Source organism: Sander lucioperca, chromosome 2, assembly GCF_008315115.2.
Source record: "Sander lucioperca isolate FBNREF2018 chromosome 2, SLUC_FBN_1.2, whole genome shotgun sequence".
NCBI classification, from domain to species: domain Eukaryota; kingdom Metazoa; phylum Chordata; class Actinopteri; order Perciformes; family Percidae; genus Sander; species Sander lucioperca.
Window position 1 is genome coordinate 47,077,855 of NC_050174.1, and position 25,762 is coordinate 47,103,616.

At 40.6% G+C, this 25,762-nt stretch overlaps 1 protein-coding gene across 5 annotated transcripts in view; it reads left to right on the plus strand.

Moving 5' to 3' along the window:
- Positions 1–20,164, plus strand: part of LOC116051637 (far upstream element-binding protein 3-like) — a 30,626-nt gene extending 10,462 nt beyond the window's left edge. Inside the window, exons 3-18 of one of the 5 annotated variants that reach the window (XM_031302167.2) lie at positions 511–544; positions 815–864; positions 3,083–3,154; positions 3,463–3,520; positions 3,619–3,781; positions 3,876–3,974; positions 6,293–6,394; positions 6,497–6,614; positions 7,016–7,116; positions 7,242–7,380; positions 14,323–14,483; positions 15,171–15,241; positions 15,668–15,753; positions 16,111–16,182; positions 16,765–16,865; positions 17,033–20,164. In XM_031302167.2, the coding sequence (XP_031158027.1) occupies positions 511–544; positions 815–864; positions 3,083–3,154; positions 3,463–3,520; positions 3,619–3,781; positions 3,876–3,974; positions 6,293–6,394; positions 6,497–6,614; positions 7,016–7,116; positions 7,242–7,380; positions 14,323–14,483; positions 15,171–15,241; positions 15,668–15,753; positions 16,111–16,182; positions 16,765–16,865; positions 17,033–17,041 (1,436 nt within the window). In that variant the 3' untranslated portion in view covers positions 17,042–20,164. The remainder of the gene's footprint in view (positions 1–510; positions 545–814; positions 865–3,082; positions 3,155–3,462; positions 3,521–3,618; positions 3,782–3,875; positions 3,975–6,292; positions 6,395–6,496; positions 6,615–7,015; positions 7,117–7,241; positions 7,381–14,322; positions 14,484–15,170; positions 15,242–15,667; positions 15,754–16,110; positions 16,183–16,764; positions 16,866–17,032) is intronic. The other 4 variants (XM_031302172.2, XM_031302170.2, XM_031302168.2 and 1 more) reach the window with 4 other exon arrangements.
- The last annotated feature ends 5,598 nt before the right edge of the window (positions 20,165–25,762 follow it).

Consider the following 25,762-nt stretch of genomic DNA (forward strand, 5'->3'; position numbering starts at 1 on the left):
TCACATTGAAATCAACGACCAACCCCTGTCGGAAGAACTAAGCCAGTTCAATCAACGAAGGTTAACCGTCTTAAACGCAAGTCAACCCTGGTTTAACCCTGGTTAAGCCCTTGGTGTGAAAGGGGGATTAGAACATTCCAATTTACCTAGAACCTTTAAACCTGAGCTTAAATCTACAGTGACCAGCTGATTTAGGAAATTACTGAGCCTTTTTTTTTTTTTTACTATTTTTTTTTTTTTTTATGAAATCATATATTTGTGTTTTTAAAGATTTACGTCTTCAATATAAGCCAATGGGCTTGGGGTTGAGAGCCATAGACTGGAAGTCACAGTATTGAGAGACGGACTAGCATGTTGTTGGTTTTTGGATTTGTTGACAATGGGGACATTGCTGCGGCTTCTTCTGTGTTGCTGAAACACGTCCGTTAGTTTTGGTCAGCAGCTCCGCCAGGCCACTTAGCCTGGAGAAAATAAATGCATTCATGTCTAATCTGTGTCTCTGTCTCTCAGTAGGTAACCAGCTAGCAGCCATGGGGCATCAAAGGTACGATCAGCAGTACATATTGATCTCACACACACACACACACACACACACACACACACAGCATGGTGATAATGATAAACACATAATCACGAGTGTTCAGCATCATATTCTTGTTTGCAAATAGACGTCAGTGTGTTGGTGTCGGGTCGTAACAGTAGATAAGTGTGTATAGATCTGTTCTCCTACTGTCTGCATCAACATAATCACTTATTGACACACACACACACACACACACACACTGTGACCAAGATGTTTATGTGTGTATTGCAGCAGGGTAATCACAGAGGATTACAAGGTCCCCGACAGGATGGTTGGCTTCAGTGAGTATGACCTCCGACCAACCCCCTTCAACCTGAACCTTCTCATTTTACCTAAAACATTTTGAGCTGACCTATAGCCCTCATGTTAAATATAACCTTTAAATCTGACCTAGATCCTTTAACTTTAGCCAGAAATCAGAAATGTTTGCACCTGACCTGGAACCTTCCATCTGACTCGCAACATTGAAGATTATATAAAACCTTCCACTTAACCTTGAACCCTTCCCCTGATCTAAAACTTTGTAACTGTAATGTAGAAGCTTTCACATGACTTGGACCCTTCCATTTGAGCCAGAATCTTTAAACTGAGGCAGAACCTTTTCAGCTGAGATCAAATCTTCCCCTTTTCATATGACATAGACCTGTGGTTCCCAAACGTTTTCACGTCAAGGTCAAGGATCCTTAAACAGACACAAATTTGGCCATGGACCCCTATTGGGATTTTGTCCCAGGGTCCCCCATCTAATGGGATTTTTGCGTTTAGATGTTTTATTACAGAAAGTGTATGAAACCCAAGACCAAAATAGTCATACATTCTGTCATTGTGTTACTTATGGATGGAATTTTAGTGTAAATAAATGAATTGCCCTTTTTGCTGGGCACCCCCTGGAACTCCCTTAAGGACCCCTGGGGGTACTCGTACCCCACTTTGGGAACCACTGACTTAGACCTTTCCAACTGCGCTAGAATCATCTACTTGACCCAATATGTCTCACCCAGAACCTTTTCACATACCACAGACCAGTGGTTCCTAACCTTTCTGGTCTGAGGTACCCCCTCAGATAAACTCATGTACCCCGTCATCGATTCCCAATGTATGTTCCAAATGTATAACACTTTTCATTATATAAAAGTGGATATTGTAATTTTTTTGTACAATTGAACAGTCAATAGCCGCTTTCCGAACCGAGGGATTTTTGCAGTTCCTAGAACATCACGTTCCTAGAACCCTTTTTTTTCTCCTGTTCCGACTGGACCAATTTGGGGATTATTAAGTTCCTCTGGCCGCAGTTCCTGTAAGGTAGTTTAGTTAGTAGAACTGTTTAAAAGTGGACTGTTCCTATAACTACGTTCCTGTAACTAATTGGTCGGAAAGAGGCTAATATAAAGGTTGGTTTGAATCTTCCAGCTGATTTGAAAGCCTTAGACAGAACCTTTTTACCCTGACCTAAAACCTTTCATTTGAGCTGGAACTTTTTACCTGACCTAGAACCCTTAGGGTGCTGACACACCAACCAGACAGCAGACCGTCGGCAGAAAAGGCAGTCGGACTGATCAGTCGGGTCCCCGAGGTCCAAAAAAATGCCTCAAAACACACTGAGGCGACGCCGACTTGAGCGTACGCTCTGCGCGTGCGCGAAACGTAATACGTCTCCATAGCAGCAGGCGGCGCTTCTCTTTATTGTTTCTATTAACGGTCTATGATTGTTTCCCAGAGAATAAAAACTGGCAGCTGATTGGACGAACGTGTCACGTGGGTCTTTTTTTCTCTGGAAATTCACAGCCAGACTGTCATGGCGGCTTGTTCAGAATACGATCTCATATTGTACTAAAGTAGTTCACCGAAACGTGTTTCTGAAAACATTTTAAGCGAGAAATAGGCCATGCAGTTTCTGAATCTGTCTTCATTTCAGATCGACAAAGGTCCGTTTAAAAGATTTTCGTCAGATTTTGAGCGGCTCATCCGCTCGCCATTTCCGGGTGAGTCCCGACTGCCCTGTGTCCTGACTGAACGTGTCAGGTCGGCCAAAATAAAGGCCGACGGCTCCTCCGACGGACGACGGCACGGAACACACCGAACAGACTCGAGTCACCGACCTCGCCAGACGGTCCGACGGCCGATTATCGGCTTGGTGTGTCAGCTCCCTTACACCAACCAACCTTGAACCTGTTATGTTGACCTAGCTTATTTACCTGAGCTACAACCTAACCTAAAATATTGAACTTGAACCCTTTCTCACCTGAGCTAGAACGTTTTATCTGACCTAAAATCATTCCACATGACTTAGAACTTTTTTAACTAACATAAACCCTTCCACCTGACCTATAACTTATAACTTAAACCTGAATCTTACTATCAGATCTGATACCTTGAACCTTTCAGCTGATCTGGAACCTTTCACATACAGACCCAAAACCTTTTCACTTGACTTAAGCGATAACAAAATGTTGATCCATAACATTGACATAACATTTCTCTCCTCTCTTCCTCCTACAGTTATTGGAAGAGGAGGTGAACAGATCACCAGGATCCAGTTGGAGTCCGGCTGCAAGATCCAGATTGCTGCTGGTGGGTCTATCTGTTTGTTTACATGCTTCTCAAGCATGTTAAGTTGGACCATCTTTTCCTCTAGCAGTGCTGCTCGTTTGTGGACGTTAATTGATTTGTACAAACACGTAAAAGGAGACTTTGATGCCACTTCTGCTCGTCAAATCTTCCAGGTTCAACTAAAATATTGCTCCTGCTCTTTCCTCTTTTTCTCTCTGTGTGTGTGTGTGTGTGTGTGTGTGTGTGTGTGTGTGTGTGTGTGTGTGTGTGTGTGTGTGTGTGTGTGTGTGTGTGTGTGTGTGTGTGTGTGTGTGTGTGTATATGTGTAGACAGCGGAGGTCTGATGGAGCGGCCATGTTCTCTGACTGGAACACCAGAGAGCATTGAGTGAGTTTCTAAACATCCACCATTAATCTCCTCCGAGGTCTTCCACCTGCTGCTCACTGTCTGTGTGTGTGTGTGTGTGTGTGTGTGTGTGTTTCCAGGCAGGCAAAGCGTCTGCTGGTCCAGATTGTAGATCGCTGTAGAAACGGTCCGGGTTTCCATGGCGACGGTGAAGGCGGAGCCTCTGTGCAGGAGATGCTGATCCCGGCCAGTAAGGTGGGGCTGGTGATTGGCCGAGGAGGAGACACCATCAAACAGCTGCAGGTAGAGTGATTGACACCTTCAGCTGGGCGTTATGACACTACCAACTACTGAGGTGTCTATGTTTTTAATATCTCTAATGTTTGTTGTGTGTCAGGAGCGAGCAGGGGTGAAGATGATGATGATCCAGGACGGTCCGATGCCAACAGGAGCTGACAAACCTCTCCGCATCTCTGGAGACCCGTACAAAGTGCAGGTAAAAACTGACATTTGTACTCTATAGTTGTGAGACCTTCAGGCTGTTTCTTCCATGGGCTCAGTGGAACCACACAGGCTTGCGCTGTTGTGGTCCTGCTTGGTAGCAGGGCAAACTGTGGCCAACCTGGAATGGTCTCCTCCCTCAAAACGAGCCCAAAGTCTTGCTCTGAATGGAACATGTGAGACTGGTGACCAGAACGAGAGTACAGCAGTTTAGTTTTACTCTTACTTTCCTTTTGGTCAGATATCAGCCTTATTTTGTTTACTGATGGCTTTACGTCAGTAGCAGATAGGCTTGCCTCAGTAGTCTGTGTTACCAGTGTTACACGGTGGTCGGGCATACAACAATTGCATTTCTTGCCCACCACCTACCATTGTTTTGCCTTTTTATTGAAAGAAACCCCATTTAGTTAATTTTTGCAACTCAGCGCCAGCGTGAAAGTGTCTGCTCCGCTCCGTACAGCAGCAGTGTTGCAGCACAGATTAGAAGGAGTCAGATTCAGAGTGAAAAGCAGAAGTGTATGCTATTTAGGCCTGCACGATATTGGAAAAAACTTACATTGCGATATTTTTTTTCCCTGCGATATTATTGCGATATGAAAAAAAAGACAAATTTTTACAAGAGGACATAAATAGCCCTATTTAGAAATACTAAATCATTTTCAACTACTGGGGTGATTTTGTAGGAGAGTGCATCTACAAAAAAAATAAAAATGAAAAAGGAAATTTTCTTATGTGAACCAGTCTTTGTTGAACTTTAATGCTTTACAAAAACCAAAGCAAGTAAGCACTGTGACTACTCTTCTGAAGTGATTTTGGAGAGGGAAATTAGGAAGAAATACACTGGCTGACTGACATGACACCATTGTATTCATATAATATCAATCCAGGCTAAAGTGAATGATATTAATAATGCATACATGTCACTTCCTCTAAATTTCAGGTTGTGGTTGACTAGCAGGGCCTGCTTTGGTTGTTTGATAAATTTATTAAAATTGATCATGATTGTTGGTTTGCTGTGCATGCAGAGCCTGCATGTCACACTCTTGCAACAAACTGTGTATCCAAGAGCACTTAAATCAGTGTAAATTACGTTATATCAGAAACAGAGTGCTGTTGTAGATTAGTGTTACGTTTCCAGCGTCGCAGCTCCGAACCATAACGTTAGTTGGGACAGACGCCTTGTTTCTTTAGGCTAACTATGTTAGCTTTAGCCTGGCTGGTAGCAGCTTTCTGCGGTGAAAAATGGCCGGGATATGTCGTGATTACGTTGCATTAATCAGGTGATTTAGTTTGTCTTTGCAGCGAACATAAAACACTGACTACTGTAGCTTCACTACCCACGGAAAAGCATGTGCATCACTGTGTCAGCGGCAACTGCCGCTTACGGTACTTTTCTACACACGGGAGAGCCTCACTTCCCATAACAACCACCCCCCTCCCCGTCGGACTAACGTTACATCACATGACCAGCTGTCTTAAAGGGGAAGGGTCGGCCGGTAACAATCATGGAAAAGGAGAACGGTGAAAGTTTACTTTTTTATCAAGCAGCAAAGAAGTTGTAGCGTCAACGTCGCAACATCCTGCGATGTGACTATCACGCATGCGCACATCGCGATGTAGAAGATGAAACAAAATATCATGCAGCCCTAATGCTATTTATAGCGTTTAGAATATCAGTGTGTTTTCTTGCTTGTTGCAAGTCTTGGAGAAAATAGACCAGAAAATAGACCGCAAGCTGACCCCACTTGCAGCTTGCGGAGCAAATAGACCTGGAGCCGACTGCTGTCTGAACAGCCCAATTGGTGTACATCATATTTATAAAAGGTCTATGGTTAACATGGGCACCGAAAGGGAAGCGGGTAGCGCATCGCAGTGCTTCGGCCTGCTGTCTCAACCCGGCGGCTGCCAAAATGAGCCGCGCAGCAAGAGTCGGAGAGGCCAGACACAGCCGTTGTGCATTCACAGTGTAATTGGTAACACCAGTATTGTCACGGGTTTATTAACCGGGGGGGAAATTTCCTCACCGCAGCTTCCCTAGTATCAGAGTTGTGTTGAGGTACTGCTGCTTCACATTCAAGGCTTTACACCCGCAGACCATTAGAAGGTTTAGTATTTGATGCTGCGGTCAGCCGATCAGTTTGAAATATTGCAGGGATATACAAACAGAAACAGCCAGTGTAAGAAGTCAGATGAAGAGCTACAGCCTCTTACTGTGGTCTAGGTACATGTACCTCTAAAAGCCAAGAGTGCACAGTAGGTAGTTTTAACAGTCTGACATCTAACTGTTTCCCTCTCTATCTTCTGCTCCTGCAGGCAGCGAGGGAGTTGGTGTTGGAGGTGATCAGAGAGAAGGACGGAGATTTCAGGTCGGGGCGCAACGACTTCAGTGCCCGTCTGGGAGGCACCAGCCTGGATGTACGACACGCATTAACAAACGCACACTGTTAGCATTCTTTAGGAGCTAGCACGTTTGAGGGTGCGTTTGAATCACTTTTTAAAAGATACATTCATGTCTAGTCTGTTTCTCTGCAGGTGCCAGTTCCCAGGTTTGCTGTTGGCATCGTGATTGGTAGGAATGGAGAAATGATCAAGAAGATCCAGAATGATGCAGGAGTCCGGATCCAGTTTAAAGCAGGTCTGTTTAGTTGAATCCAATTTAAAAGTAGTTTGTTTACACCAGGATGAACCAGATTATGTAATTCAGATAAAACTGATGTTATTATTCCAGCAATGCAGTTTACAACTGGGCTGTTTAACTCCAACATAATTCACTTTAAAAGTTATGCTAAAATAATCCACATTAAAATGAGTAATTTTACACCAGTAAAATCCAGTTTAAAGTGTGTGTGTTTATACAGGAAATCCAGATTAAACTGCTCTGTTTAAATCATTGTTATCCGGTCCATTTTCACGTGTAATCCAGTTTGAAACTAGTTTTTTTACACCAGAAAAATGCTGATTGAACCACCCTGTCGATGATGGTATGATCCAGATTAAAGGCCACTTTCTGACTTTTGACTTTTCTGTGTCCTGCAGATGATGGCATCAGTCCGGAGCGTGTTGCCATGGTGATGGGTCAGCCAGACCGCTGTCAGCATACTGTCCACCTCATCAATGAGCTCATTCAGACCGCACAGGTAATACACACACACACACACACACACACACACACACACACACACACACACACACACACACACAGATAGGTAGGTGAGTCTAAACTGAACTGAGATGATGATCTTCATTTTGTTTGTTTTCGTAGGAGCGGGATGGTTTTGGCTCGGCCCTGCGGGGTGGGAGGGTAAGAGGTCGTGGTGATTGGACTATGGGCTCTCCTGGTCCACTACAGGAAGTGACCTACACCATCCCTGCTGACAAATGTGGCCTGGTCATCGGTAAAGGTAGGAGAAGAAATCTTTTTCAGCCTGACCACCCTTTACTTTAGCAGTATTCACACCTTCGTCTGGGTAAAATTAATATTTGACAGCACATGTTGTATTTAGAAATATATTTACCTGTGACAGCCGCCTGGTAAACAAATCTCTGATATCAGTAAAACCTCTTTGACAACCTACAACAGGCTATCATGTTGTCAGCATCAGGGTATAAAGAGATGTGTGTTTGTGTGTGGCAGTATTACAGTTTAGTATTGTGATGATGGTGTAAATGGAAAGGTCCACATGTTAAGTCACGAGTTACCAGAATGTCCCTGTCATGTTTTTTTTTTGTCCCGATACAAGTACTTTTTATACTTTAATATCTGATCAATTGAAATAATGGGTGAAATTTATGACTTTAAGACATTTTCTTGTACGAGCTACTTGAGTCAAAAACTGCGGGTCCTGGTTCCAAAATGTTTGTGTTATACAGACGTGAACTAAATACAAACAGCCGACTCGCTTATGGACTCACCTCTTCTGTCGAACAGGTACAGAGTGGCTCTTCTCAGTAGAGTTCAGTAAAGTCATGTAGTACAGCGTGGTCAGGGCTCAACATTAAGGCTTGTCCACTTGTCCAGGACAAGTGGATTTTTTAGGAAAAAGTAAGAGAAATTTACTTGCCCCACTGGACAAGTTAAAACTCAAACTAAATAAAATGCCATGTTACTTTACGTTATGTGCCACTCATTACGTCTATTTTACCGATACTGATGTTTCTACTGTTTCAGCTGAATTTTATTAATGTTGATAGTGTTTGGATGCCTTCAACGGTTTGTTCGAATTCTGCATTAGCAAAACACAAAAAAAACTTTTGTGCATGGACAAGTGAAACGTAAATGTACTTGTCCAAAGGACAAGTGCCTCGAAAAGTTAATGTCGAGCCCTGGTGGTAAAGAAACACAGTAGAGCACAGTAAAGAGTAGTATTTCTTAATATACCCATCCAATAAAATAAGCCCATATCAGCATATCTTCTTGTAACATTTTCTAATATCAGAAAAATGTCAAAAAAACGATCAGAAAAGTCCAAGATACAGCAGAGGATTTAATGTTTGTTTTTCGTCTTAATTATGGCCCGAGCAAGAAAGTGCCAGGGGCCCAACTGAACCTATTGTTTTTTCAAAGATTATTTTTCTGCTGTACAATCGCATTTTTGAATTGGGATGCTCAAAAACTCACAAATTACCACACATGTCAGACCTGGCGAAAATTGCAAAGTTTTGCAGTGATTGGGCTCAGGCGTGGCCAGCGAGCTCCAAGCGCACGCCAGGGTTGAGATTAAGTTCCTTTGATGTTCACAAAATTTGGTGGGAGCATTGTTGTTATTTCTAGAAACGCATTACTTTTTTTTTATACAGGTGAGCCATTTTGGATTTTGTGCGTCAATTTTTATTTTACGAAAACGTTTAAAGACTTTAGGATGCACAAAAACACATTTTGCACCCATGTTGAAACTAGTAGTTATTTTGATTGTTATTAGGCCAGGGTGTGGCACCTCGGCTCTATAGCGCCCCCAATTAGTTTTAGCCTTTGAATGCATTTTTGTTGCCCTTGATATACTTGAAAAACTTGGCACAAATCAAACCTGTAAGGTGCATTACAAAACTATACAGTGATTTGGTTCATGCGTGTTTAGCTGGCTCCATGGCACCCCCTAATCTGTGGAAGGCCTTAATTTGGACAAAGTTGCATTACACATTCACAAGATTTAGTACACACATTCCTTGGTAAACGTTGTTGCCATGGCGAGGCAGGCAATGTGCATGTTTCGCCATTTGATTTTGCATAGTCCAGTGGCCCTAAATTTCACACGCTGCTGGATAAGAGTCCAGGCCTGAAGACATCTACGCGTCCATATTGAGTAATTGTCATTGCGCCACCTACTGACAACAGGAAGGCAGGCTGATGTGACAAAGATGATCCAATTTACATGAAATTTACATGGTTTGGTCTACGCGACATACAGCAACATGATGTATACTTAGTGTGTTCTGTAGCGCCACACAGTGGTCAGAGGAAGTGGTACAAAATGTGCAATATGTCATTTCCAGTGCCACGCACTCCAACCGGGAAATAATATCTAACTTGTGTGCAAAGGTTCAGAAGGTCACGGAAATGCACCGCTGTATTAACCAGCGTCCCGCTGTGCAGGGAGGTGTGAGGACCCGTTCATCGCAGCTTTAATTTATACTTTTTCGTTGTCTGCAGCCCGCAAACTGCTGAGAATAAGACTAACAACAACGTGAGCTCCATTAGCCCCACTCTCATTCTATTTGAAAACGCTTAAAAACATCAACCATTCACCATCGTGTGTGTGTGTGTGGGGGGGGGGGGGGGGGCAAGAGGGTCGAGCAGCAGCTTCCAAAATAAAAGCACAAAGCAAAAGAAATGTCAAGTACCTAATGCTTAGACACCATATGGTCTGTTTGTGTGTGCGTCTGGTGGTCTATTGTCTGTCAGGACTTTCTATGGGACAATACTCATGAATGTCCTACTGTCTACTCGCACACACTAAAGCCTGTTGTTCAGTAGATTCAAACGTGCCATTAAACAAAAACATTTTTTTTTAATTTAATGGCATCAGATTCAGTTCAAAAATAAACTAAAATGTTTAGTCTATCAAAGGTCAAATATTTGAATTAGAGCTAAAGGTAAGAATTAGTTTATTAATGATGATGGAGTAAAATTCAGTTAATTATTAAGACATTGTCAGAAATGATCATCAGATAGATAGATAGATAGATAGATAGATAGATAGATAGATAGATAGATACTTTATTCATCCTGAGGGAAATTTTAGAAATATTATAATAATCATTCAGTCATCTACAGTCAGTAGAGAAACACCAGATACATGTATTCAGAGTGTTTAGTAAGAAACCACTATTAAAGGTGAAACTTTTCATCAATGAATGTTTCTGTCGATCCACTAATAAATTGCCTAATTAATTTAATATAACACAGCTGGCCGTTACACAAGGGCATTTTATAAATAAGCAGAGGATCATCAGGACAAACGGAGACAAAAAGAAAATAAATCTGGCAAACGCAGATTTAAATGTGGTGAATTTTAAACATAATTTTATAAATTCAAAAGATATGGCCGTATGGAAAAAGAGCAGTCACAATTTAATAATGTTACAATGCTGCTGAAAATGCTAACTGGTTAGATTTAAAGGAATGAAAACAAAATAGATGTCAAAGTCTGAACAAAATGGAGATTTAGCAGAGGGTGAAAACCTTCAGATATCTGCTCACTCACTCATTCACTCGCTCTCCTTTTCACCTCATAAAAGGTCCATTAATGGTCTCCTCATTTGGTTAATAAAAGGTTAATGACCTCAGGATATTCTGCTGACCTGGAGGAGGAGGAGGAGAACGAGGAGGAGGAGGAGGAGGATGAGGTGGTGGTGGTTGTTCTGGCTACAGACTTGCTGGTCCAACCAACAACTGACTCACGTTTAAGAGTTTTTAGCGTCCAGTTTTCAGGCTGTCATAGATCACGTAATAGTAGTTTTTTTTCACCGTTTTACCTCCCAAGAGTAAGTTGCGTCAACCAATCAGCTTGTTTGCAACCTACAGTTATCGGTAAAACTCTCTGCTCGTACCGTAGAGATGATTCAAATCCTCACAGGAGTAAATTCAAGCCTTAAACGTTGCCGATCTTCTCCATGTTGTGCAGCTTCGATCACAGCTGCAGAGGCTGGTTGTGTTTTGAGAAGGCGGTCAGAAGCTGTCCAGTGTGTGTCTTGAGAGGTCAGAGGATTTCCTCATCACTGTCTGTACAGTAGCTTCAGTGACGGCAGGTCAGCTTGAACTGAACACATTAGTGTCAGTTTGTGCTCTGTGAGCGTGACTAAAGTCAACACTTTGTGTTGAAAGCTGCAGATTCTATCTGCAGAGAAATGTCCTCCATCACTGAGAGCGTCTCTACCGGCTGGCTGATGTCTCTCATTGTTTCTCTGCTGCTGCTTTTATGTGCATTTATTTACATTTAATAACTTTGTTTAATGATTTTTCGGTAAACAAAAGGTGTCATAATCATAAAATCTTATTTTGACTTTTGCATGATGCAGCTTATGTAGCTAGTATGTAGCTCCAAACTCTTATATTGTATTTTTTTTGATAGGAGTCTTGTATTGAATGAATTTCCAGAAATGAGCAAACTGACCTCAGATCAGACAAAGGCTACGTTCACACCGCAAGTCTTAATGCTTAATTCGGACTTTTTGTTTGGCTGTTCACGTTACCTTTTTAAAATGTGGTCTATCAGATTCCAGTGTGAACTGTTTGCGGTTTCGAACTGACCCGCATGCGCAAAAGAACAATAACAATGACATCAGACTCGGCACGCTGTTGCACTAAAGTTAGGGAGGTTATGGAGGAAGTAAGCATTTTCACTTTTATTTCAAAATGTTTGTGTAATGGCAGCCGTAACATTACTGAGCAGGTGCTGAGTAGGAGAAGAATGAAGAGAAAGAGAGCCAAATTGGCTATTTTGGCCTTTTGCGGGGTTATGGCTGCAAATTCACTACAGAGGTCTGTGTGGATGCAGAGACGAAGCCAGGAGTGGTGGGACTGCATTGTGAATAGCTTAATTTTACAGTCTGTGTCTAGGGCTAACTCCAGCCGGCGCATAATTGTGACAAATGTCGATGTAGATTGACGTAAAAGTCGCATCAAATCCTCCTTGGTTGTTCACACTGCGGCTGCATTGAAAAAAATCTGACCTGGGTCTGATTCAGGACCACATTTGGAAGTGGTCTAAGGGCGTTTTCACACCTGAAAGTCCGAACCAAGGTTCATGTTTTTGTTACATTTTATACGTTTGATCCGGTAAGTTTTGGTTTCACACTGCAGTTATGCAAGCGCACTATATATATATATATATATATATATATATATATATATATATATATATATATATATATATATATATATATATATATGTATGTGTATGTGTATATATATATGTATATGTGTGTGTAAACTACGTCCTGCCGTCATCACATACTTGAGCTGCGTCTCCAGATACTTATAATTGATTGGTTTGTAGACGGGCTTCCCCGTCCTCTCGTATCCTCTCTCTGTGTCGGAGTTTTTTTGACTGACTGCTGCTCTCTTTTTGTTGAGAAGCAAGACACTCTCTTTCTGGAGCATTTAGTCAGAGACAAACGGAAACCTACACTATACATTTACTACCACTTAACAAATAAACTGCTGATGTATTCTCCAGTCCCTCCAGAAAAACGCGATTATGCGATCGCATAATTCAATGCATAATCATCCAAAGTCCGCATATTTATGCGGGGGCCGCATTTTTTCAAATACACCGCACTTTCGCTGCATAAATTGCCGATTTCCATGCAAAATATGCGGGGCTTGCATGATTTCATAATCCCCGCATTTTCGTTGCAAAAAAGTCACATATATCTTAGCAGAAAGTTGAAAAATGTTGCGTTTACTTCACACAAGTTATGAAGTGACGTTATGAAGTGACGTTATGAAGTGACGTTATGAAGTGACGTTATGAAGTGACGTTATGAAGTGACGTTATGAAGTGACGTAATTACGCGACGTGAACATCATCGAAAAGCTGCAAACCCCGCGATGAAGCCATGATGAAACCGCAGTTTTTGCAACTTCCTGCAATTTTTGCAAGTTCCCGCAATCATTTCATAAAATTGCAGGAATATCCCGCATATTCCATCGCATTTTTTAAGAAAACGTGCCGCATAATGAAGGATTTTTGCCCGCAACAATCACAAAAATTTTTTTTTCAGCCAACAGCTGTCTGCTCTGAGCGCATTCACCGTCACTCTCTCTCTCATGTAGCCTACACACTAATTAGAGGTGTTGAAATTAATCAAATAATCGATGCATCGAATCGTGGACATGGACGATGCTGCATCGATAATCGGCCAGGCCATAATCGATTTCTGTTTACAATTTAATGTATGCCTAACAACCTTTCTGTTTACATATTCTGTTATGTTTTGCACATTCAGGAAGTACCATGTGCTCAGTGCTGTAGTTTTATATATCCAATTTATTTAGTATTAGAGCACTGCAGAATGTTTTTTTTTTTTTTTGAAGCTTGAAAAGCTATGAATTAAATATCCTATATGGCTTTAATAGAAAAATGTATTTGATGCATCGTGATGCATCGAGATATCGAATCGCTGACATGAGAATCGTAATCAAATCGAGAGATCATTGAAGATTCACACCTCTACACACTAAGCACCGAGCTATTCCTTAAAGGAGCTTCCCCGGAGAGCCTGCCAGAGCTTTTTGTATTTGGTCCGAAAGTCCGAACCATCCAAAAAAATGCTTTCACACTATAAACGAAACAGACCATGGTTCAGTTTGGTCCGGACCGAGACCACCTCTTTTTATCAGACCAAAATTTGGTCTTTTGATCCGGACCGTGGTCCAGAAGGTCCACACACACCTGTAATTTTGGTTCAGATCAAACTGAAAAGTCCGAAAGTCCGGACCAAATGAGGTAGGTGTGAAAACGCCCTAAATCTGATTTGAAAAAATCAGATCTGGGCAAGATTTGAGTGTTCACACTACTTCTGAAGAAGACTGACCTGGTCACTTGACCCCAAAAAAAAATCAGATTTGGGCCACTTTTGCCTGCAGTCTGAACGTAGCCTAAAAAGATATTCACTCTGTGAAATATCAACATGCACATCCAGCTACAGGTTGGTTGCAGAAACACTGTTTGAGCCTCTGACATGTAGCCATCTACTGCTAGCAACATTAGCCTTGTATCATTTTCTGCTGTAATGTGAATGCACCTGAAGACTTAATGTCTAATAAATTGTGTCAAAAGCAACGCATGGCTTCATCCGTCTATGCGAGATGTGCTTTGTTAACACTTTGTGTGTGTTTGTAGGTGGAGAAACCATCAAGAGTATTAACCAGCAGTCTGGAGCCCACGTGGAGCTGCAGAGGAACCCTCCCCCCTCCACAGACCCCAACACCCGGGTCTTCACCATCAGAGGCACCGCCCAGCAGATGGACCTGGCCCGCCAGCTCATAGACGACAAGATTGGGGTACGCAAAACAAGTTGACCTCAATACAATGACACTAACCTAAACTTTCTACTCAGCAAACCGCTATGAAGCTGATTTCCTAAATCAAACGCACACATCATCCTCCTACCTGTAAAATAATAATCCAGGTTTGTTATCACTGAGCCAGACTCTGTCTCTTAAACCTGAGCTTTCTGATTTGTTTCATTCTGACCGAACTTCAGATGTTCTGGGTGTTGTGATGAATTTGGCAGCATTTATTATTTCATAAATAGTCTTCATTTTGTTATCAATTTGAAGGTTGCTTTTATTGTCTTCCAGGAGAGAGATTTGTCTTGGATTCAATTATTGCATAGAAAAACAACCATGTCACAAAATACCCATATTAAAAAAAAAAAAAAAAAAAAAAAAGAATGAACACACGTGCAAACACTATATTTACAAAGAACTTCATGCTGGTAAAAATATAAGAATTCCACAAACTGTTACATTTACGCTTAGTTGTAAGCCCAAAACTCCACTCAAAAATCATGCAATTTAAGCAACTTAATTTATTAACAAAAACACACTCAGGGCAGAATTTAACCTCAATGAATTGGTCTTTATAATACATAAAGAGGTATCACTGGTTTACAGTCATTGTCCTGAGATGCATAAGATACAAATATGATTATATAAAGTTGTACTTTCTCTCTCCTCTCCTTTCAGGGTTCAGGTATCATGAGTAATGGAGGTTTTGGCTTCAGTCCCTTCACCCAGGGCCCTGCTACACACCAGAAGTAGGAGCTTCTGTCTGATATTGATTTGATTGATTTGAGCTCGTCAGATTGTGATTATGATGTTGAATGATGGCTGAATTGTGGCACATCAGTGGAAATGGAAGCAAATATGCAGCACAGATGCAATATAATCAATTTGCAAAATCTTGGCAGAAAATCAACCAACTTTTCTATTAAACAACTATTAAAAACTGGTGTTTACAAAGTCTCATCATATCGTTCTGATTGGTTGGTTTGTAGTTGGTAGCAGCAGTAACACAAGATTCAGGACCACAAACCAAAGATTTCACCACGTTATTGTGTAGCAGAAATGAATGAATGAATGAGAATATATGAAGTATAATGTTGTATGTCTGTGTAGATACTTTGTACATGTAATCTGTACTCTGTGGAGTGTGTTTCATTAAGAGTGTGTTGTGTGTGCAGCTGTGGCAGCGGTCAGACCTTCCTGACTGGCGTTTGGGGAAACACCTACCAGACCAGCTGGCAGAACCCTGGACAACAGGACCCTGGTAACACACACACACACACACACACGTTTGTTTTTCTTTGAATCATTCTCCTTTTTGTCTTCTATTTTATTTTGGACGTTGAACCCCATAAAAAACGAAAAATTCAAAAGATTAATGAAGTTGATTAAAAGAGTAACTTAGTGAAAGGGGAAAATAATAGTATTAATATTTCATTTTATGGCAGTTTTTTGACACAGACATCAGAGTAACTTTTTTAAAAGGATGCCCAAGAGCTACATTTTCTGAGTTTGATTCCCAAGAGCTGTTTTTAATGGATTGGTTTGGAGTTGGTTGTAGATGATCCAGTGAGTTCAGTCTATAAACACCGTCAGACTTACTGTCCGTTTCTGTCTGTAGGTCAGCAGAGCCAGCCTCAGAGCTTGATGACAGACTACAGTAAGGCCTGGGAGGACTACTACAAGAAACAGAGTATGTCCGTCTGTTCCTCCAGTAACAAAACAAATGAAAAAGAATGTTTATTTGGTTATTTAATTAGGACACACATTTGTGAGTGGTATTCTTTCTTGGGTCTGAACATGCAAATACATGCAACAAAAAAGTTAAAAACGAAGATAAAGAACGTAGAGTAAATCCAGCAGAGAGTATGTGGATATTAAACATGAGGGTGTACGTTTGTAGGAATGTTATGTAAATTGCTGTATTTACTATACTGATCCCCTCTGCTTTATGGAGCTTCATAGTAATTTTTAGCTCATTGTTAAATGTTCCTGTTTACTGTTGTGCTTCACTCTCAGCGCTCTCATAGCATTGTTTTTAGAGAAAATGCTGTTTAAAAAGCCACTGTGAAAACAAAAACTCCTAATCATCATGTTTCTCTGTAACTGCTGGATGTGGAAATAAGTCATTAACATTTTAACTTGAAAGGGGATGATGATGATATGTTAATGCTGTGTTCACTGCTTGTTTTGCTATTGCTGGTTTAACTAACTAACTTACTAAAACAATAGCAGAGATGTGGATGTGACCTCATGTTCATGTCTGTGTCTGCAGGTCAGTCCTCTCAGCAGAGTTCGGTGCCAGACTACACTGCAGCGTTAGCAGAATACTACAGGCAGCAGCAGCCCTACCTGTGGAACGCCGCTCAGATACAGGTAACACACAGGAAGCTGCCAGCTTACTGTAGTTTACCTGTTACAGGTTCTGACTTGGAGTTTGGAGCCCAGAAACAATCAGGGAGGATTTTAAACAACAAACCTCACTACTGCTACAACATTTAAGCATACAATACACACAATGATGTCATTTCCTGTCTCTTTAGGATCACTAGAGGCTCATTCGTCACCGGTGAAGGCCTCGGATGGTCGTCGACGGCAACCGAATCGGGGTTTCCTAGCAACGCTCTGCCGCTTCCTCCTTCCTTTTGTAGAGAAAAATAAGGATTAACTGAAAAATCACGAACTCTTTTCTTTCTGTTTTTTAACCTTACAAAGTTGATATTTTGTCGGGCAGATTTTTTTGGACTAGCCTTTGGTCTCCACAGTGTAGACCTGGTTTTTCTTTTTGTTTTATTTTTTATCAAACTTGAACTTAAAGATGTATCAGTGTGGCTTTGAACAAAAAAATTCAGTATAATCTATATTTTGTCTAGTTTTATTTTCCAATAAGAAAACGGTATAAGGCTTAGCAGTCTTGAGTAATAAAATCAGATATTATTATTATTATTATTATTATTTTGTTTATGATAATGTTTTAAAGCATGCGTCAGATTGTGTGTGTTGACTCTCAGTTATTATTTTTTTTTTTTTATTATTTTGGCATAGAAATATTTTAATAGCGTCAGATGGAAATTTAATGTTTTACCGTCAGAGACAAAACTGTTTTTTGTACTAAATTTGTGCTCGCTGGGTCTGTTTGTTCTCGATCTAATTTTACCTGTTTAGTCGCCATCTTGGAGGTGCAATGACGCGTTTATTGTTTTCTTTTGGTTTGATGATAGTTCTTATTCCTGTATCTCTATAGTGACTCTTTAGTTTTTATGATGTAATGATGAATAAATGACGATTTATATTGCGTTGTCTAAAGCCAGATCTCTCTGTGGTCAAACAGTTTGTGTCCTCTACAGGATTTAAACCTCTAGCCGACACCATGTTTCCCCGCCTCAACTTTCATTACAAAAAGGGGATAAATTACTATTTTCTTACAACGTGAAACTTTATTATTGTTATTGTAACTTAGTTCTGCATTTCTACTTTGCTGATTTGTTTATAGAAGAAGTGTTAGGAGCTGAACAATGAAGTTATTGATTCTATTAGCGATGTAAACTGGCGTGTTAGCTAAACGCGCAAGTTAGCTAAACGTGTGTTAACACACGAACAATGTTTGTTAGCAAAAAGATGTTACCTCAACTGTGTTGGCTGAATGAATGTGGTGGTTAAACTGTTTCTATTAGCTGTGTTTTATTAGCTGAATGTTAACTGAAAGGTGTTTTGTCTGAACAATGTTTGTGTTAGCTGTGTGCGTTAGCTTAGCGGTTTGAGTTGGCTTTTACTGAACATGCACGTTATGAATTTGTTAGTTGAATCAAAGTGGAGGCTGAACTGTTTGTTTTCCAGTGTGTGTTAGCAGAGTCTACTGGATGTGTAGCTATTAGCTAAACATGTGCACTAATTTAACATTGCAGCGCTCACGATTTATTGCAAATAGCAGAGTAAGAACAAAACGTTCACTTCAGCCTCCCATTTGTAATTGTAAAAAACATCAGCAAACCAGTGACAAAATGGCTCCAAAGAACCTTCACTGGCATTAACATCTAAATAAAACCCAATAAACACGAATATAATCCACTCTGCTAGTTAGAAATAACTGCTATAACAATGTAAATCATTCAAACACATTGATCTACTCTAACTACATGGCTAGCTAAGGGAGCATTATCTTTGAATAATTTTAGGGTTCCTAAAATCTCCCGTATTCTCTAAACATGACATGAATACAGCATTAGTTAAATAAATTGTTAGCTAGTGCGCTGGCAGTATGAACCTGTTAGTTAAACTATGTACATTAGCAAAACTGTGTTGTAGCTTAATGGCGCAGAATGTGTTAGCTAAACTGTGTTTTGTGAACTTGTAGCTAAACTTGTGTGTTAGACGTGTGGTGTGTATGTTGGCTGTATGTCTGTTAAGGCTGGATTATGCTTCTCGAACATGCACGGTTGTCAAATTTCCGTGGCTATTTTATACGATCATGGAAGTATTTTTTGCTTTTACTTTTCAAACCCAACTCCCAACAGGTTTTTGGATTGTTTAACACATGTTTAGATTAGGAAGACTTTAAAGTTTCACCGCTAAAGCCCTCCTTGCATAAATACAAAGAGAGGTTTGTGCACCTTTCGTAGAGGTGTAATTCCAACCTTAGCTGTATGTTTGTTAGCAGCGTGTGTCGTATTTTTGTGCGTTAGCTAAACGTTGTTGTGTGTCGGACCACAGAGAGATTTGTCTTGCGTTGAGGGAGATCTGGCGGCTGTTGAGTTGAATATTGAATCAGTGGTTCTGCTTCTTGTATGTGTGATGATGATGATAATAATAATGACAACGATAATAATGAGTTCTCCTGTACAAGGGTCTATTTAAATCTCTTTATCCAGTTTGAATATTCAGTTTGTCGATAAGATAATATGGTTTGTGTAAATTTCCACTCTCTGGCGGGTGCTCTCCAGTTAAAAATGTACTTTGTTATCCTGTTAAAAATGATATTGTTTAATTCACGTGTTGTGTCTAACCGATTTGCAAAGAAAAGCTGAGTATGTGTTATTTTCTCAAGACTGCTAGGCTAACTGTCTCCATCTCCTCTTCTTGTCTGTCTGTCTCCATCTGTCCGGACGTCACCACATTTAAAAAGTTAGTGGGATTTGTGATTTTTAACACGTCTGTAATCGGACCAGGCGCGTTGAACTGTCCCCAAGCTCGTTAGCGTGGCGGCTCCGAGACTAGGAGAGCTGTAGTGAGGGGGTTTTGCTCCCCGAAAAATAATTAAAAAACACTGGAGTGGACGGTGGCTCGATGTCCAGCCCCAGTTCCAGGGTTCCTAGGTGTCGACTGTTAGAACCCACACTGGGTTTAAAATAGTTAATAACTAGTCAGCGGGGTCACACCAAGCCTTCCCAACATCCCAGGGCCAGGACTGAACACGACATCACCCTTCCACTCCGGTTTAGATCTTCCTAGTCCCGACCCCTCGTCCTGAAGGGGTTATAGGGAGCTTTTTGGTTTCTTGGTTTCTGTTGTTTTTCTAACGGACAGACGTCCTAACTGTAACCTGCAGATTTTTCTATTAGATTCTATTGACCGAGTTGTGTATGAACCCGAGCCACGAGACTGTCGGTGGCCGAGAAATGGGAAGATGGATGATGATGATTAACATGAGGGCTAATAAACAGGCTCATTCTTTCTGACTGATTGTGTTTTTATGAATCTATTTTACTTAAGTGTCACAAGATTCACAAAGGATAGAAAATGAAACGTAAACTAAACCAATGTTACGGGATTTGGCAAAAGTGATCAAAGTTTTCCTGAACAAGTTCTTAATGTTCAACATAAATGATCAGGCCACATGACACCTAAATTAGATACTATTCAATGTAGTCGCTGAAGTCTCTCAAATCGTGTTTCTGTTTAATTATTTTAAGGTCACAAAGAAGCCTGATGTCAGTAAGTGTGACTTAAGGTTACTGAAGCTAAATTAAGTCAGACTTAAAGGAGTACTTCACCCTCGAAAATCTAGATTGGGCAAACCCAGCCCAATCTGCCGGCGATTTGATTTCGCCCTGCAGCTCAGGCTGGAAACCTGTACATTTTTCTATCCTGCTTCCGTTACAAATCTACGGGGACCAATCACAAACTGGCTTATCCACCTGGTGCGCTATTGGCGGGTTTAACATGATGACGATAGAGAAGTGACGGCAAGCAGCTTTTTGTTTACATTCAACATGGCGGCCACCCAAACGCAGCAACCCGTTGATGCCGCTGTTGCAGCTGTTTTCAAAGTACGTCACCCGGATCGTTGGTCTGATTGGTTGAAGGACTATCTAATTGCGTACAGAGTCATTTGAACTATGCCCGTTGATCACACCTCTTGTGCAGTAGAAAATACAGAGCAGACTCCCCAGTCTAACGTTCAATCTTAAAAGATTGAGCTTGGTCTGGTGATAGCCAGACTATCGAAAATCACCATTTGTATATAAATTACTCACGGAGTGTTGCCTTACATTCTTGATGACGTTGTTTTTGTCGCATGCCTCCACGGTGAACGGACAATCCGGAAACGGAGTAAATCCTTGCTGCATTGAAGCCGCTTTCTCAACCACAGCAAAACCATATCAAAACATCTTTTTACAAACTCGCACAACTCGTGCAGTATAATCTAAGTATTGTTTATCCAGTCGTATGCTTAGTACTTCCTAAACACATGCCTTGACTTAATTTTTAAAACACTTCCACCAGTGAGCTTTTGAAAAGTGCTCATATTATGCTTTTTGGCTTTTTCCCTTTTGTGGTTTCCTTTATTGTGTTATACATCTTTTTTGTGCATGTTATAGGTTTACAACATGAAAAAGCCCAAAGTCCACCCCAAAGAAACTTATCGCCAACAGAAAACACTGTTCACAAACTGCTCCAAACAGCTCTATTTTAGTCCAGCCTTTACTACACCCATCACTTTGTAACACACGTTATAATGCTTGCCTAGCTGCTAGTGTAGCACACCCTCATACTCTGCTTCTGATTAGCTAGCAGTACCTACCTAGGTACTGCGATATGTGCAACTCCCAACAAAGATTGAACAGAAGTGCAATGCCTCACTCTGCAGCTAAAACAGAGAGCTCAACACACAGGGTGAAAAGAGGAGCTGCAGCAATGTACAGTACAACAAAAATATGGTGTTTTTTTGAAAATTAAACCATGTAAACCTTTTCTGGTACAACCTCTAAATACAATTATAAACCTGAAAATGAGTATAATATGAGCACTTTAAATTAGCTGGATACATGGTTAAACGTAATTTGCTCTTACCAGTGTATAGCCGTGTGTATTTTGTCCATAGCAATCCCCACCAATCGGTCCCAAAACGTCCCAGTTATAGTAAATGCCGTGAACATATTCTTTGTAAATCTTTACAATCATTCCCCGAAAGAACCAAGCAGGCCTGCCTTGTTGCACAATCCAAATTTTCTTCAAAACTTGCCATTTTCAGTGTGTAGCTTGCTAGCTCAGAAGTTTGTTGTTTTCTGAAGCGAAGGGATTTTGAGAACAGCAACACACAGGCTTCATCCTACAAATGTACTTCCGTTTATCCAGACTAGTGCCAGAGCTAACCTTTCGATAAATGGAGACCCAGAGACTCTTTATTGATTGATTTCATTTAATTGAAGCTCAACTGTCAAAATATAAACAAGGACATCATACTACTACAGCTGGTAATACACTGTGAAAACTTACTGTAGCCTTCTGTTAGTGACCAGACAGCTTTGCATCTATTTCAATAGGACTTTATTGAATAAAATGATGAACAAACTAAGGTATAGTAACCAAAACATTACAAAGAAAATAGAAAGAAGCTCAGAAAAAAATGTGGCTGACTAGTGTTAGCAAGTTAGCTAAAGCTAACTCAGGGTCAGTGCATCTGAGCTTCCGTCACAGCATCTTTTCTTTTTCATGTCCTGACATGAAAAGTGGGATTTATCATTTATTCATGTTCCCAGAGCGGAGACAGATGGTCTGGCTGACGGTGTGATGTCATCCGTCATTAAGACATTACTGTAATCACACACACACATACTGACCTCCAGGGATCAATGAAACGGCTGTGAGGGAGGAAGAGCAGACACAGAGGAAGAAGAGCGGTCAGGCCTGTAGCTCTTCTTTTTCTGCAGCTTCTGAAGGATTTCTGTTTCTGTGTAGGTGTTGACATTAATGCATTGCACTTGTGTTGGTATCTTATCTCCTCTCTTTCTCTCTAAAAGTTAGATGTTCAGATTGATACCACTGTCATGTCTGTGCATTATACATACCTGCAAACTCAGAAGAGTTGAAAAAGGTGACACGGTGATTAATCGCATGTTTTATCACATGATTAAAATTCTATTATTTTGCATTTCAGAACAGTTTTTAAGTACATATTCACAATCGAAAGCATTTTTTACCAGTGTATCTTGATTGGGAATCAAATGAATGCAAAGAAAGTTACTTTATGAACTTGATTTTAAGATTTGTAATTATTTATTTACTGTAAACAAAAGAAAAATGTGTGAATCTGTCATTATTGCACAATTCCTCCAAGTACCTAACTAAAAAACTAAAAATCCCTATCCTTACCAGAGTCAATATAGTGTTTAGTAACTCCTAAATAATGTTGATTACTCACTCATTGTACTCATTGTTCATATTTTAGGATTTAGATCAGTGTTGGTGGTCAGGACTCCTGTTCTTTGTCATTTTAATTGACTGTTTCTAGCAGCAGCTGAGACTTTATTTATTATTTTCAAATAGATTAAATCTCTCAGAGGGGGGCAGTTATTCGGGGACTTTTTATTTTGACAGAATCAGAGGCTAGAATGAAAGGAGATGAAGAGGATGGAGACAGAGAGAAAATGGGCTTTATGGTAAATAATAAATAAAAAATAAGGTTGATGGAGAGGGAGGATAAAATGGAGGAAGAGGGAATAAAAATATAGGATGAAAAGATAAGAGAGAGATGGTGGAGATAATGACTAATGGAGAAATCAGACAGGAAACAAGAACTAAGTTGTGTGTGTGTGTGTGTGTGTGTGTGTGTGTGTGTGTGTGTGTGTGTGGTCATAAAGTACAGGATGCAGCTCTGTAAGTACAGATGAACTGTGTGTCAGACCTGATTAAACATTAAAGTGATGGCAATCTGGATCTAGTCCAAATGTTTCCCATGATGCTCAGGGACCAACAAGGGCAATAAACTATGTCTCAATCCACCGCACTATGTGGCCAAAAGTATGTGGACGGCTGACCATATGTGACAAGGTAACAGCCTCCACAAATGGTTTCAGGAGTAATCTGATCGGATTTCGGCAAATGGATTGAATCAAATCTTAAAAAATGAGTTGTTCAAAAAGGGGGGGGGGATATTCTGAAATTAGATTAGATCATGTAATCTAGTTTTGTTTTGGGATACCTTTGATCTGAAAACAGGAGTATCCTGATCCCATCAAAAGCGTGGATTCAGGAACAAAATGTTACACTTTTGAATTGGTCTAATAATACATAATTTGCATCAGGTAGTATACATCTTGATTTGTTTAGCTGATACAGTGGGCATTAGGCATCTGGTAATAAAGTTTAAAAAACAAGGATTTTGTCCTCATTAATTAATTCCCCCAAAATCAATATCAAAATAAAAAACAAAACTTTTATTTGATTCATACATTAAAATTACACAGTCAAAAGTTGTTTCTGACAAGTGCATCCCCCATGTTGTTTTCTGTCTCTTCACATACTATTCTATTCTACATTGTGATATGTAGTCCTATTTAGAGCACTGATTATCCTGATTTGCTAATCTTAAATTGTTTGCAACTGGATCACGGTGATCCAGTCCAATGTTGCTTTGAAAAATCAACACAAAAGTGTTCTGACAGAGTTATAAGAGTGTGATGATAAATCTGTGAAGTACTCCCATATAAAAAGCCTATATACCCATCCACCCCTTTCTATAGAAAGGACAAATTACTTTCTACACTGGACACAAAACATGAGGTTCAGAATCACCCATTATGGATGCAATGTTAAGGGATACTTGTTCTTCCACAGCAAACTGGGAAAACCATTGTTTTCATAGAGCTGTGTTGTTTCATGTTAAAACAGGAAAGAGACAAACATAAGCATTGTTTAAATGAAAAAATCACTTTTTCTGGGATTTGGGGTGTTATTTTGTGTCTCTGGTGCTTCCACACGCATACAAATTTTGAAAAAAAAAACCTCCAACCTCTGAATGTGTCCTGCCTTCAGTCTCCAGGTGAACTGTTCAAAATCTGCACGGCTTTCTGCGTACCTAGCCGAGACAAGGGGCCTATGGGGGTAACCGTTAGCATGCTAGCTCACTCTCAATGGCAAAACACTGCTACAACACACAAATTCACCCTAATCTACAAAATAAATTGTATAGAACTACTTACATGTCCCTGTTCTGCAGGTATTCCACACAAAGTTGGAAATGCACCCTCATTTAGAAGAAGTCTCCCGGCTAATCCTACCTTGTACAGGCCGAAGTTGGAGAAACAGATAGCTAGCTCATGTAGTCCTTACCGCGCATGTGCGACTGACAACAAAGATGTTACAGAAGTTGCAAGGTCTCACTCTGTAGCTAAAACAGAGACCTGAACACAGTGTGAAAAAAGGAGTTGCAGCAATGTGCAGTACAGGAAAAATATGGTGTTTTTTGAAAATTAAACCATGTAAACCTATTCTCATACAATCTCAAATTACAATTATGAACCTGAAAATGAGCATAATATGGCCACTTTAAAATATAATTGTATGCTGCATTAACATTTTACTTCATTGGAACTAAAAGCCAGAAATCTGACCTTAAAGAGGTGTCCACATACTTTTGGCATGCATTGTATTTTTCCTCCCCCAGTCGCAGATGGAGATGTCAGTCTGTCCCGCTCCTCAGAGGATGATCCCTGCTATTGAATCGTTGGGTCAGTAGATTTTCATTAGGTGTCCAGATCACATCCTTGCACCTCAGAGGATGAACTCTTTATATGTTTAGACTTTTTGTACTTCAGGACAAACGGGATCAGGTGGTGGACTCGTGGATTTCGACAGTCAGACGTTCGTCTTCAGCGCCGATCACAAACAGCTCTGAGCTTTGAGGTGACGACTTCGATTGTCCCTCACTTGACTGCTGATCTACTACATCCTGTACGGAGAGGGGACGTCCGAGCTGGGGGCCGACTCGGTCTGGCTGGACGTCGGAGACAAGTGTGTCAGCGGACTCCAGGTACAACAAGATACTGTGTTTT